The 13,567-nt window shown below is 44.7% G+C and overlaps 1 protein-coding gene across 1 annotated transcript in view; it reads right to left on the reverse strand.

The window, feature by feature from the left end:
• Positions 1-240: 240 nt before the first annotated feature.
• TMEM123 (transmembrane protein 123) overlaps positions 241-13,567 on the reverse strand; it is a 41,918-nt gene continuing 28,591 nt past the window's right edge. Inside the window, exons 3-5 of the mRNA XM_040976866.1 lie at positions 1,471-1,746; positions 1,104-1,257; positions 241-366 (exon numbers count right to left, since the gene is read on the reverse strand). Coding sequence (XP_040832800.1) covers positions 342-366; positions 1,104-1,257; positions 1,471-1,746 — 455 coding nt within the window. The 3' untranslated portion in view covers positions 241-341. The remainder of the gene's footprint in view (positions 367-1,103; positions 1,258-1,470; positions 1,747-13,567) is intronic.

Genomic DNA, 13,567 nt, shown 5'->3' on the forward strand with positions numbered 1-13,567 from the left:
ACCCAAATCCTGTGTCAGCAACAGACACAATCTTAAGTGCTTTTTATTTGCATGCCCAGATGCCATCCTGCCCTACAGTGACGCTGCCTTGCATTACTGATCCTGTGTGACTAATGCCACTGAAATGGGTAAGAATTACTGTGTGCTTGCTAAAGGTAAATATAATTGCGTAAGCTACAAGAATTCATGGAAAAAACTCAACCAAGACCTTTTTACCTTTAGTAATATGATGAATCTTCAATACGCATGGCCTGTTTATGCTACTTTCAATATATTATACTAACAAACTAAGACTGACAGTGCTGCTTCAGTATTTCTTCTTTCCTTGGTCTTTGATTTCCTTAAATGATGGCATCATGTTCATCACTGTAATACAGCAAAAGTTACAGTTATTTTCTGTTTGTATCCGTCATCTTCCTATTTAAAGCTTTACAGTCAAAGTTAAGAAAATCTACAGAGGTGTAAAAATTCAGTAAGTACCAACACAATGTGTAGTTAACCTTAACAACAATCAGAGTCTCTATCAAAAGAGCTGCTCTCCATGGAGCTGGCACAATGGCTCAACAGGCTTCTCTCCACTTTGCAGAACCAGCATCCTACATGGGCACCAGTTCACGTCCCATCAAGCTCCCTGCTTATGGCCTAGGAAAAGAAAGGATGGGTAATTTGTTGGGCCCCTGCACCCACGTTGGAGTCCTGCAGGAGGCTGCTGACTCCAGTCTGGCCCAGCTGTTGTGGTCGTCAAGGAAGTAAACCAGCAGATCAAAGACCACTCACTGTTTTTCCCTAACTCTTTCAACTACATTTTTAAAAGAAATCTTGTTTTTATCAAGAATGCTATTTTTAATACTTCCAACAGATAGGTCAGTAAAGTGTGATGAGACATGAAAAAGATCGGCTACACTTTAGTCTCTAAAAAGAAAGGCTTGGCACTAGTAAAATGGCAAACATTGCAATTCGTTCATTTTCACTTCCAACAATAAGCCTATGTTTACAACTATCAGTGAAGAGGTGCATAATGAGGATGTAACTTAATCTATGAATTATTCATCCCAGAGAAGAACATTTGCCATAAAGATATCCACATGGCCAATAAAACTTACATGGTTCTATATCGAATGCCTCTTCTTGAATAATACATTTTGCATCCAATGTAAAGAATAGATAAAACTCCCAGTGTTAACACAATACCACCAACAAAGCTGCCAGTGTCAAATTTTGATGCTCTACTTTCTTCGGAATGAATCGTTGCTGTCACTGGAACAAAAACAAAACAGACTTTAATACTGTTTTTAAGAAAACACTTCTATGAACAAAACTTTTTGAATTTATGGATAAGAAAACTGAATTAGGATTTAAGTGACATCTATAGGAAGTTTGTACAATTTTTTGCAGATGGACTAATATCCTGGAAGTGGCTTTTAATAACTATTTTCAGCATAGGACAAACTGGTCGATTTGAATACATACTTGTTGCTGTTGTCGAAATGGTTGTCACTGTGCTGTTGTGGGTTGTCGTCACCGTAGATGTTGGCATCTGGGATGTGTTACGTGAAGCACTTGCTTTGGTTGTAGACTTTAAGGTGGTGGACGTCATGTTTGAGACCCCTGGTGTGGGTGCCATTTTAGATGTTACAGGTTTCACAGTTGTGGCTGTCACATTGCTGGGAGCTGAGGCAGCTGGAGTTACTGGTTTCACAGTGCTGTTAGAAATGTTCGCACTGCCAGAAGGCACTGTGGTGAGCACTGTAACGACATTGTTGATTAATGTTAAAGAACGAGCCATGATGTAGGGAATAGACCTCGCCTTCCTGCAATACACACATACAGCGAGTTTTATCAAATGCAGCAAAATGAAAACAGTGTATTAGTGCCTTGTACTGCACAGTACCGAGTGGCAACAGAGTATCTCAAACCAGTGGAATACTCAATGAAAGCAGCACCGGATTTGAATGTCATATCTTCACAAAAATTCTGACAAAGAATAAGGTGAAAGTGCAAGTAAGTTACTATCTTAAGAGTAAAACCGACTTCCCATAAATGCATTAGGAAGTAAAATGCCATCACAAAATGTGACCTATCAGAAATTTCATACTGGTAAATATTACTCAGAATTGCAGCATATTTCTGAAGCTACTTCTGAAACTTAATTACCTTTTTCTTTTTTCTTTTTATTATTTTTTTTTCATTGGAAAGGCGGATATACAGAGAGAAGAGACAGAGAGGAAGATCTTCTGTCCGATGATTCACTCCCCAAGTGAGCGCAACGGGCCGATGCTATGCCAATCCGAAGCCAGGAGCCTCTTGTGGGTCTCCCACGCGGGTGCAGGTTCCCAAAGCTTTGGGCCGTCCTCGACTGCTTTCCCAGGCCACAGGCAGGGAGCTGGAAGGGAAGCGGGGCTGCCGGGATTAGAACCGGCGCCCATATGGGATCCCGGGGTGTGCAAGGCGAGGACCTTAACCACTGCGCCACCGCGCCGGGCCCACCTTTTTCTTTATGTAAAGATTTCCTTTCTTATTTTCTGGCTTGGTGCAAACCTTTCTGTGGTAACACTGCTATTTACTTCTGGATTCATTTCTTAGCTCTCATTTTGAATTCAGGGCAGCTGGTTTCCTAGATTCTCCCCCTTCGACTCCTGTAACCACTGGCTCGGCCTGCTCCATGTGCCAGTGAGAGCAGCGCCAGTGCTCCCAGGCTCCTCCACCACCACTGCCTTCCCACACCAAAGTGACCACTTATCTATTACCATCTACACTTCCAAAGATTTTGGATTTATTCTTCAAAGATTCCAGGGCTGGTTTTTTTTGTTGTTGTTGTTTAATTTTACAGACCAATTTTTTTTTTTACTAGTCTAATTGTTCCTAAATTCTCTCTGTTTTGGTCTGTACTCTAGTCTCTTCCACAGAGTATTATCTATTTTTAAAGATGGATGAAAAAGGTCTGGTGTGGTAGCCTAGCAGCTAAAGTCTGTGCCTTGCACATGCCAGAATCCCATATGGGCACCAGTTCGTGCCCTGGCTGCTCCACTTCCATCCAGCTCCCTGCTTGTGGCCTGGAAAAGTAGTTGAGGACAGCCCAAAGCCTTGGGACCCTGCACCTGCGTCGGAGACCTGGAAGAAGCTCCCGGCTCTGAATCAGCTCAGCTCTGGTTGTTGGGGCCAGAGATCTTCCTCTCTGTCTCTCCTCCTCTGTATATCTAACTTTTCAATAAAATAGAATTTAAAATGGATGGGGAAATGAAGACTTTCATACTACATAGTGTAATTACCTGAATAGCTCAAATATTATTATGCACTTCTGAGTGCTCAGCAGGAATATAAATAATACTTTTAGTATCTTAATAATCATTTTGCTCTGAGCCAGCAAATGAATTCTATTATGAAATTATCTGAGCAAAGATACAGCATTTATCATCACATCTTTACAACAGAATGGTAAAACAATAAAAACAGTCCTGCTTTTGGACTCAACCCAGAGAGTCCTCCATCTCTCTGCCATAAGTTTCTTTGCAGAGCCTGCACGAAGTCACATGGCAAACACTAAAGCTGTTTCTCCAAATGTGTCATCTAAGCAGCTACTGACTGCCATCTCCGGGGAGCCGCACCGTCATCACCACCAGACACATCAGCAGACAGCATCCACACAGCACTTGCCAAGTGGGAGCCCCGACTCGCCCACCTCCCCTGGCCTTCGACTGAGTGTGCTGTGCCTGCCCATGCTGTCCTCTGCCTGTGGGGCACAGGAGAGCGCTACCCCTTCCTTCACGCTCAAGTGGCTCCCGGGAAACCACCTGAATTCGTAGATGGACAAGCACCTCTTAGACTTTAGATAGACACAAGTTAACTCAAACTTAAAAAGTAAATCCAAAATTGGTAAGCCATCTCTTCCCAGAGCAGAGTTCTTTAGTAGACTACCTCCACTAACAGCAGGTGGTCTTAACTTCTCGGGAAACAAATCAGACCCCCACAATCTGACAGTGTCTTGCAAAGTCGAGAACCTGCACAGTCTAAAAGAACAAAGGGTGAGAAAGGAAGGAAACCAACAAAGCCAGTGGCCCCACTAGGAGCTTCTAAACCTGAAGGGTTATGGCTGAACTGTGCTCCACCCACAACGCCCCCAATTCATATGCTGAATACTTAAAAGCCCCGGATCCTCAAAATAGGTCCTTATTTGGAGACAAGCTCTTCATAACGTTCAAGTTTAAATAAGACCAGAGGGTGATGTGTCAGGGTGGCCGAGCGGTCTAAGGCGCTAGACTCCAGACCTGAGGGTGATGCTTATACATTATCCTGTCATTATAAAAATTTATACAATGATGTATGCGCACACACACAGACCACCACCTGAAGACCAGCCAAGATCATGCTGCTGCTTCCATATGCCAGAGACAACCAAAGACTGCCAGCAAATCAGCAGAGCCAGCCTCGGTGAGCCCTGGACCTACTCCAGGCTCCTTGTACTGCAGGCATTCCCTAAGGGACCCGCCTTGCTATCAGGCTTTTTTCATTTACCACAAGGTTTGTCTCAAAGGTTGGGAAGAGCCAGTTCCTTTTACAGGTGTCTACAACCAAGCACTGCAAGATGGACTAAGTCTGTACTTGTTGTTAAACCAGTCACACAATTTGTTTTGATAAAACTTGAGATCACAGGGCCCCAGTTCCCATCCAGCTCCCTGCTTGTGGCCTGGAAAAGCAGTTGAGGACGGCCCAAAGCTTTGGGACCCTGTACCCGTGTGGGAGACCTGGAAGAGGCTCTGGCTTCGGACCAGCTCTACTCCAGGCGTTGCAGCCCCTTGGAGAGTGAATCAGTGGACAGACTCTTCCTCTCAGTGTATCTGACTTTATAATAAAAATAAATCCTTAAAAAAAAAACGAGATGAAATAATTTCCTTCAGAAATGCAGGAGCTTCTTGATCCTAACACCTGGTTTCCTCTGACTAATTGCAGAGAAAATGAAACAAAGTCTGAGGACAGCGCCCATGCCTCCTTGCTTCCCAATAACTGCAGTGTCAGGGTAAAGGGGTTGGCATTGTAACTCAGTGGGTTAATCCCACCACTGGGAATGCCAGAACGCCACATCAATGATGGCATCTCATACCAGAGAACAGACTTGTCACAGCTGCTCCACTTCTAATCTAACTTCCTACTTATGTACCTGGAAAGGCAACGGATAATGGTCCAAGTACCTGGGACCCTGACATCCATGTGAAAGACTCAGAAGGAATTCCTGATTGCAATCCTCTGGGGAGAACACAAAGATAATAAATCTCTCAAGTTGCTCTCTCAATTTCATAAATCTAAGAAGGTAAAGAGCATGCATTAGCTATGACACGTTTTCTCTCTGCTGTGAGAGTATTAAAATAGTCCAACTCTTCATTTCTGCTCCATGGTAAAGCTATTCCTCACACCCAATTTTTCTGTGATAGACTCAACTTCAATTTACTGAGCTCTAGTTAATCAAGCATGGACATGCGTTGCAGTAACAGCAGATGGTGGCTCAAACTGTGCCTCAGTTCAACCACTAACTTGTTGGAGTGCCTTAGGTAAGTTTAACTTGTCTGAGATTTATTGTCCTATTAGTAAGGAAGATAGGAATCAGCCCACATGAGTGAAAGGCACCTAAGGAAATAAGCACCAAGAAAAGGAATGTGGTCCCCTCTGGCAGCCCCAGCAGCATACCCTGGAAGCAGCCCAGCATTTTACACGGCAAAGTCCTGCCTGTACCCTCCATACCCCACACTTCCGCCTGTCCCCAAAGAACAGCATCCCAGGAGAAGCCTCTACCAGTGCCAAGAGGGCTATCCAGCCTTCTAACACTGGTACTAAGGCTTAGAAAGGAATTTTGCCTATCTCACACCCAGCAAACCCTCAGTCAACCTGAATACAGACTGTACATTCAGCTCATTCTTGCGATGCCCATCTGGCCTGTCGGGTGTATTCTCTCCACTAGACTTTGTGAGCCTGTTTAGCTCAGTCTGGACAGCCGCCATGCATGCTGACAGACCTCCTGACCCATTAAACCTTGCTACACTACTTAACCGCTACTCATGTCTGATTCTTTCTTGTGCCAAGACAGCAACCTGTTTTTCAGTGATGTCCACTAATACATCTGCAAACGTGCATGTCACATGGGGCTGGGAGAACCAAGATCATCCGCGTGGAACGCTTGGCACACTGCCTACCACAGTGAAAGTGCACAAGGATTTCAGTTTTGAGTTGCATTACAAAGTTCCCCTAGGCAGTGAGGACTGGGCACTAAAATCTCTCCCCTTCATGGTTACTGTATCTGACAGCTGGAGCACCCTGGGACGCTGCTGGAGGCTTTCTCAGTTCACTGATGCAAATAGCCAGAAAGAAGGAAGTGATGGGTAGGCCTTCTGCATTACCCCGCCCAGTCACAAAGCCAAGCACACTCTAAAGCCCTGTTTTGTCCTGCTGGCAGCCAAAGTTACTCAAAATCTGCACTGATTCCAACCAACTCTGTAGGCTGAAATGACTTCTCCATTCCCATCAGCCCTCTCCCTGTGAGCCCAAAAACACCTACACAGCATTTTCCACCTTTAACCCAAATATTTCTAAGTTATGGGTAATGATTTGTTTCCATGAGACTTTCCATAAGCACAGTTAAGCCAGAGTTGAAAATATACAACACAGTTTTTCAAATCTGATAGTTATGTTAAAATAGGACAGTCGTAGCTTTTCAGTTCATTCCTATTATAGGTGTCAAAGCTACTGAGCTGCTTCAGACAGTGTTATTTTGAGCAGTCCAAGGGTAGTTTGTGGCATGAGTGAGTGTAAGAATTACCCCTCCTTTGGAATCCTGGAAACTTTCAACTTGAAAATATATTTTATAACCTTACCCCATTAACTAAATAACACTATACTGAGAAAATATTACACAGAAAAAAAAATCTTAGAACCAGAGTTAAGGTTCACACTAAAATTCAAATTATTCTAAGATCAAACTATAGAATCAAAAATCTAATAAAAAAAATGAAGAGAAAAACTAGGAAAGTCTGAATTCAAAATAAATCTACAAGTAGGCTTTTAAAAATCTCATCAAACTGGAAAAAGAACCGTATCTACTGCAATTACAGAGAAAAAAATTCAAGTATCTGAAGTAAATTTTCCTTCCACATTTCAGTTACACTGTACTTCCCTCTTAATATAGTTTGTTGGCTGCAGCAACAACTGGAAGAGATGTTTTCCAGGGAAGCCATCACCTGGCCCGGACGAAGAACGAACTTACTAGAGTCTCAATGGCAGGACTGCTGGAGGAGCCTGGGTCTAAAGGGTAGTCCTGTCCATGCAGGTGGAACAGACAGGGCTGTATGGACATAGGCCAGGCTTCGTTACACTCGCCACTGCTCCAGTCTTGGTCATTCCACTCCATTAGTGCACTCAATCCAAACTCAGTGAGCCCGGCAAGGTACAAAAAAAGGCAGGAGTCCCAGTCTCGAGGGCATTGTGTGACCTGCTCTGCTCTCCCAATCCCCTTCCAGCTCAGAAGTCTCCCAAGCCTCAAATCTTGCATTTATTTCACCGTCCCTAAATGCAACAGAATTCACTCCGTTGCTTCTCCCTCCCTTCCCAAGCCCTAATGTTCAGCTACTAGAACTACACTCAGGCTCTGTAGATGCAATCCTCACCTGCAGGAGTTTGAGATTGGGTCACTAGGACAAGGGTGCCACAGTTTCAATAGGACAGGTCATCAGCCTGTTCAACTTCCATCTCTCTTCCCAGCATCTCCCATATTTGGGGGGGGGGAGCATTTATTCTTAAAATTTGTAATTTTTATTTTCATCTTAATTGAAAGGGAGAAAGAATGTAGGAGAAATCTTCCATCTACTGGTCTGCTCCCCAAATTTTATGCAACAGCCAAGGCTGAGCCAAGCAGAAGCCAGAGAATTTCATCAGGGTCCCATGTGCAAGGCGGGGAACCCAATACTTGGGCCATCCCTGCTGCCTCCAGGGTATGCCTGAGCAGAAAGTTGAAGTCTGAACCCTAAGTCTTAACTGGTATAACCACTGGACTGCACATCTGCCCTCTCCAATTTTTATGGAACCCGCAGTTTTCATTTTTCTAAATGAATGACTACTTAGATAATGCATCACGTGCTGTAATATTGCATACATTGAGTCTTTGTCCCTGGCTCCTGGCACAGTGTTCCCGCAACTGTGGGATTTCCCTGAGTGACAGGAGCGCCTTTTGTTGTTCACAATGAACTCCTCTGATCTCAACTGAGGCAGCGGCTAATTAAATGACTCGGATAGGGCTCCTAAGTAGAGGCCAAGTGATTAGATGGCTGAACTTTCACTCAATCCACTGATCTCTGGGAAGGGAGTGGGGCTCTAGATGGGGCTCCACAGAAACCCCTGGCACTGGGCTGCTGAGCACATGTAAACCCTGGGAGGCTGGTGCTCCTGCAGAGGCTGCAGAGGTTCCCCGCAGGTCCCCAGCCTGTGCAGGGGCTTGTGCAGCTCTTCTATCCAGCTGGTTCTGAGTCATAAACTTTGTAAGAAACAAGTCAGGCTGGAGGTGTGGCATAGTAAGTTAAGCCTCTGCCTTGGTGCCAGCATCACACAGGCACTCGTTTGAGCTCCGTGCTAATGGCCCTGGAAGGTACTGGAGGGCGGTTCAAGTTTGTGGGCACTGGCACCCATGTGGGAGACCGAAAAGCATCTCCTGGCTTTGGACAGGTCCAGCTCTGGCCATTGTAGCCAGTAGAGGAGTGAACAGCTGTATGGAAGACCTCTTGTTCTCCTTCTCTCTGTGGAAACTGCCCTTCAAAAGAATTTTTTAACAAGTTGCTCAATGATTCAAAAAAAAAAGCCAGTAAACTTAAGTGAAGTGTCCTTGAGTTATACAAGCCATCCTACCACAAATTACCTAATCCCAGGAGCGGTTTACTGGTCAGCCCAATCAAAAAGGCCAAATTTGTCACTGGCACCTAAAGTGAGGGCAGTCTTACTGGGCTGAGTCTAACATGATGTAGCCAGGGTCAGATTTAGATTGCAAATCTCTTGCTGAGGTCAGAGAACAGATCAACATGGAAGAACCCACATAACCAGTGTCAGAGATCTATGAATGTAGAACGTGTTTCCAATGCAGAGCCTCATTTAAAACTTCCATCTTATGCTACCACAGTGCCAAGCCCAACCATTCTAACACAGGCTCCAAAAACTGTCTGTCCTAGGGCTGGACATGCACGTGCTGTCTAAACTCCCACGATGAGGCCCATCTGCCGCTGCCCTCCCCCGGCCCCAGCAGCACAATACCCACCTTTCACCCAGGATGTCCTGCACTGTTAAATTCCTGTTGCATTGTTAGGTTACTTTTCCTGTCTGGACTGCTTCCCACCAATTCCCAGCCTGGTAAAATTCTACTCACAATAAAAGCAAGCTCCCTGCTTGTGGCCTGGGAAAGCAGTAGAGGACAGCCCAAAGCCTTGGGACCCTGCACCCACATAGGAGACCCAAAAGAGGCTCCTGGCTTCGCATTGGCTCAGCTCTGGCTGTTTCAGCCACTTGGCACTTGGGGAGTGAATCAACACACACAAGATCTTTATCTCCTGATCTCTGTGGATCTGCCTAATAAAATAAATCTAAAAAAAAAAAAAAGGAAGGGCCCAGCGCGGTGGCGCAAGTGGTTAAGTCCTCGCCTTGCACACCCCGGGATCCCATATGGGCGCCGGTTCTAATCCCGGCAGCCCCGCTTCCCTTCCAGCTCCCTGCCTGTGGCCTGGGAAAGCAGTCGAGGACGGCCCAAAGCTTTGGGACCCTGCACCCGCGTGGGAGACCCGGAAGAGGCTCCTGGCTTCGGATCGGCATAGTATCGGCCCGTTGCGCTCACTTGGGGAGTGAATCATCGGATGGAAGATCTTCCTCTCTGTCTCTCCTCTCTGTATATCCGCCTTTCCAATGAAAAAATAATAAAAATAAATCTTAAAAAAAAAAAAAGGTAAATGGTTTGAACATATCACTTAAGAAAATGAGTATCAGACTGAATTAAGAATAACAGACTGATGGGGCCAGCAAGGTAGTAGTTAACGGTCTGCAAATGCCAATCCCACACATGTTGCATGGCCCCCAACTGCTTGAACTGTCACTTCCTGCTGCCCAGGCTACACAATCACAAGCGGTTGGGATACAGGGCAGAGCTAGTACTCAATCCCAGGCACTCTCACACCAGATGAGGGCACTGCCAAGCGGCATCTGTCTTAACCACTCAGCCAAATGTCCCTCCCAGAAGACAGTCACAGCTTAAATGCATAGCTGAGAAATAAAAGCAAAAAGCACTTTTTGTGGGTAGGTCATGCAAAATGTTTCCAGTTAGGAGCAATGTAGGACCCTTTGAAGGCTGTGTCTCTCTTGAAAGGCAGGCCTACTTTCTCGAGTACCCTTTAAGGCACACTCCTACCCACACCAACAGGAAGAACCGGGGAACGCCTTGCTTTGCCAAACTGGGAGAAAGCATCAAGAGATGGCTCTTCTAGCTAGGGAAGCTCAATGACAACCTCATACACTCAAGCTCATGGCTATTTCAGTTTTCTTATTCACTTTTTAAAAATACAGACTGACCCAAACTGCAGTCATTCATCATTTCAATACTTAGCTCTTTCATTCCATTTGTTCACTAAACACAGGGCACCCTGCTACATATCAGGCACTTAAATACAAAAATGAACACATGCTCCTTGTCCTCAAGTGTTTGGCCAACTAAAGAGAGGAAAAATGCAGAGCGTCCCAAGGCAAGCTCTGAAAAGGAATGGACAAAAACGTTCTGGCTAAACCTGAATTCAATTAAATTCAGCAATGATTTAATTTTATAAATTTGAAATTTAAATCACATAACATACAATCAACACACTTACTGGTTGCTTTATAAGCCATAATGTTAAGTACCGCAAGAGACAAAGACAAAACTAGAAACCTTTCAACTACATTACACATTAGATATACAATTTCTACTACTCAAATATAACATTTATTTTACACAAGGCAGAACAGCTGCAGTTAGAAAAGAAGCAAATTACTAAAGTTTGAAAGGAGTTCAGAGAGCAGGGGAAGTGACTTTCCAGCAGGTCAGGGTGGGAAGAGACCTGGATGCCAAGATCAAGGCAAGACTTAACTTCTGCTGGAGGCAGGCTAGAGTTTTGAAAATGGTTGAGACACCCAACTTGCCTGAAGTGTGTTGTGTACATGAATTTAACAACTCTTTACTGGAAGCTTACTAGACTCTAAAGATACAATGGAGAACAAGGCACTCAATTTCAAGCGGATGGGGAGAGTTACTGAGAGGCAGGATAGCAGTGTCGCAGATAATTCTCTTAAAAAAGCCCTAGAACAGGCCTGGTGTGGTAGCCTAATGGGTAAAGTCCTCGCCTTGCACGCACTGGGATCCCATATGGACACCAATTCATGTCCCAGTTCTAATCCCGGCTGCTCTACTTCCCTTCCAGCTCCCTGCTTGTGGCCTGGGAAGGCAGTCAATGACGACCCAGAGCCTTGGGACCCTGCACCCGCATGGGAGACCTGGGAGAGACTCCTGGTTCCTGGCTCCTGGCTCCTGGCTCCGGATCCAGTCAGTTCCAGTTCACTCCACTTGAGGAGTGAATCATCAGCTGAAGATCTTTCTGTCTCTCTTCTGTTTAACTTTCCACTAAAGATAAATAAATCCTTAAAGATAAAATATGCCCTTAAGCAGGGCTCTGTGTCCAAAGACCACAGAGGTCACACCTGCCCACAAACTGTTTGCCACCTGTGTGGCTAAATCAGTCTTCCACCCACACACTCTTATGCATGCTGCATATGGTTTTTTTTGTGCCACAAAGACAAATCTGAGCATAACGCAAACGATATGGCCCCCAAAAGCAGAAACTATTTACTACCTGGCAATTCACAAAGTGGGTGGACTCTTAAGACAGGTTCTTGACAACAGCCAGGAGCCCTGAGCAGTCCGCAGAAACAGAGTAACAGTAAACTTCCTTTAGCACTCGGGAGAGGAGCTTTCTCTGGTCCTTACTTAGTTCCAACTTTGGATCCCCACCCTCTCTTGCAATGACCATCAGGTTCACTCCGGAGCCCCCGCCAAACAAACAAACAAACACACACACACACACACACACACACACACACGAATAGATAGAGAACAACAAGGAAAGCTTAGAACCAGACAGGAAACGGCCAGCATGGACTCACACATGCCTTACTAGGTGGGACACAAAGATTAGCTACTCCTCACTAAGGTATTGAAGATTTCTCTGCACACCCCTCCTAAAACTGTTCTGCACTTCAACTGTTGACATGTGCCTTGTTAGTTATAAGCCAGTTTAGACTATCCTAAAATCTGCCAAGTTCAGCAAAATTATGCTTCAACACTATAAACTGCTAAATACTAAAATGAAAATAGACACAAGACAGCTGAATAGTACCTTATAGGCCATTTTAAGGTGTATAAAGCCAGTAGTATATAAACTAAAATAGAAATGTCAATGAAGTAGTCACAGGATGTGGTTAAGAACTTGCATTTTTTAACATATTGGTTATTCAATACACCATGTCAATTAATTCCATAGTGTTGTAAATTGTCGTTGATGTTATGTTGTGGCTTTAAATTGATCGGGGAGATGGTCTCCCCAAGAAACTGTTGAATTTACCTGGACAATAAGATGCTGGACTCTATGCTTGGTATACATTTGCAATGAAAGAATCTTGACTGAATTTTAAATGTAATACAACAACAAGGTGGAGGAATCCACCATGGGGGGAAGATTCGGGGAGGGGTTGGTGGATTCCCAGAGCCTATGAAACTGTGTCACATAATGTAATGTGATTAAAATATATATATATACATATATAAAACCTTAAAACAATGGAAAAAAAAAAGACAAGTTTTTGATCTTAACAAGTGTTAGTAGCTTATGAAGACCCTGAGAGAGCTACAAACAAAATTACATACCACTGGTATTTTTCCTAGCACAAGAATGTGTGGCTTCATACCTTTAGTCTTACTGTAGGGACTTTAGTTAGGAAAACACTCTCATTGGCCATAAATGTTCGATTTTCAGCATCCACAGCACTTGAAGCTTGCAGCAATGCGTAACTCCCGATATTACTCCAAGTGTTATTAGTCTGTTTTCTGTTATTGCAACAAAATACCGGTGGCAGGGCTTCCCATAAACAAAAAGGTTCTGTGTGGTTTAATGGTTGTGTTCCACAGCCAAGCGGCCACACCAGGCGATGGCCTTCTGTTTGGCAGAGTGCCGAGTTGGCTCACGGCACCAGGTGGCAAAAGATAAGAGAGTGTGCGTGTGTCTCCGTCTGTCCATCCTCTTACAGAGCTACCAATACTGAATCATGGGGCTCCACCCTCACAACCTCAGCAATCCTGAGCACCCCTCAAGGGCCTCACTCTACACCCCAACAAACCAGCTTTCTGACCTCCCAATACCCTCTCAATGAAACCAAACCAGCTGGGGGATTTACCCTAAGGCAGTGGCTCTCAACTCTGGCTATTTGTCTGCCAAACAGGGAGCTCTAACAAAATAGCTGTTAGATGCCACCC

The sequence above is a fragment of the Ochotona curzoniae genome, unplaced genomic scaffold, assembly GCF_017591425.1.
Source record: "Ochotona curzoniae isolate NIBS_2020 unplaced genomic scaffold, NIBS_Ocur_1.0 contig_2723, whole genome shotgun sequence".
Classification (NCBI taxonomy): Eukaryota; Metazoa; Chordata; class Mammalia; order Lagomorpha; family Ochotonidae; genus Ochotona; species Ochotona curzoniae.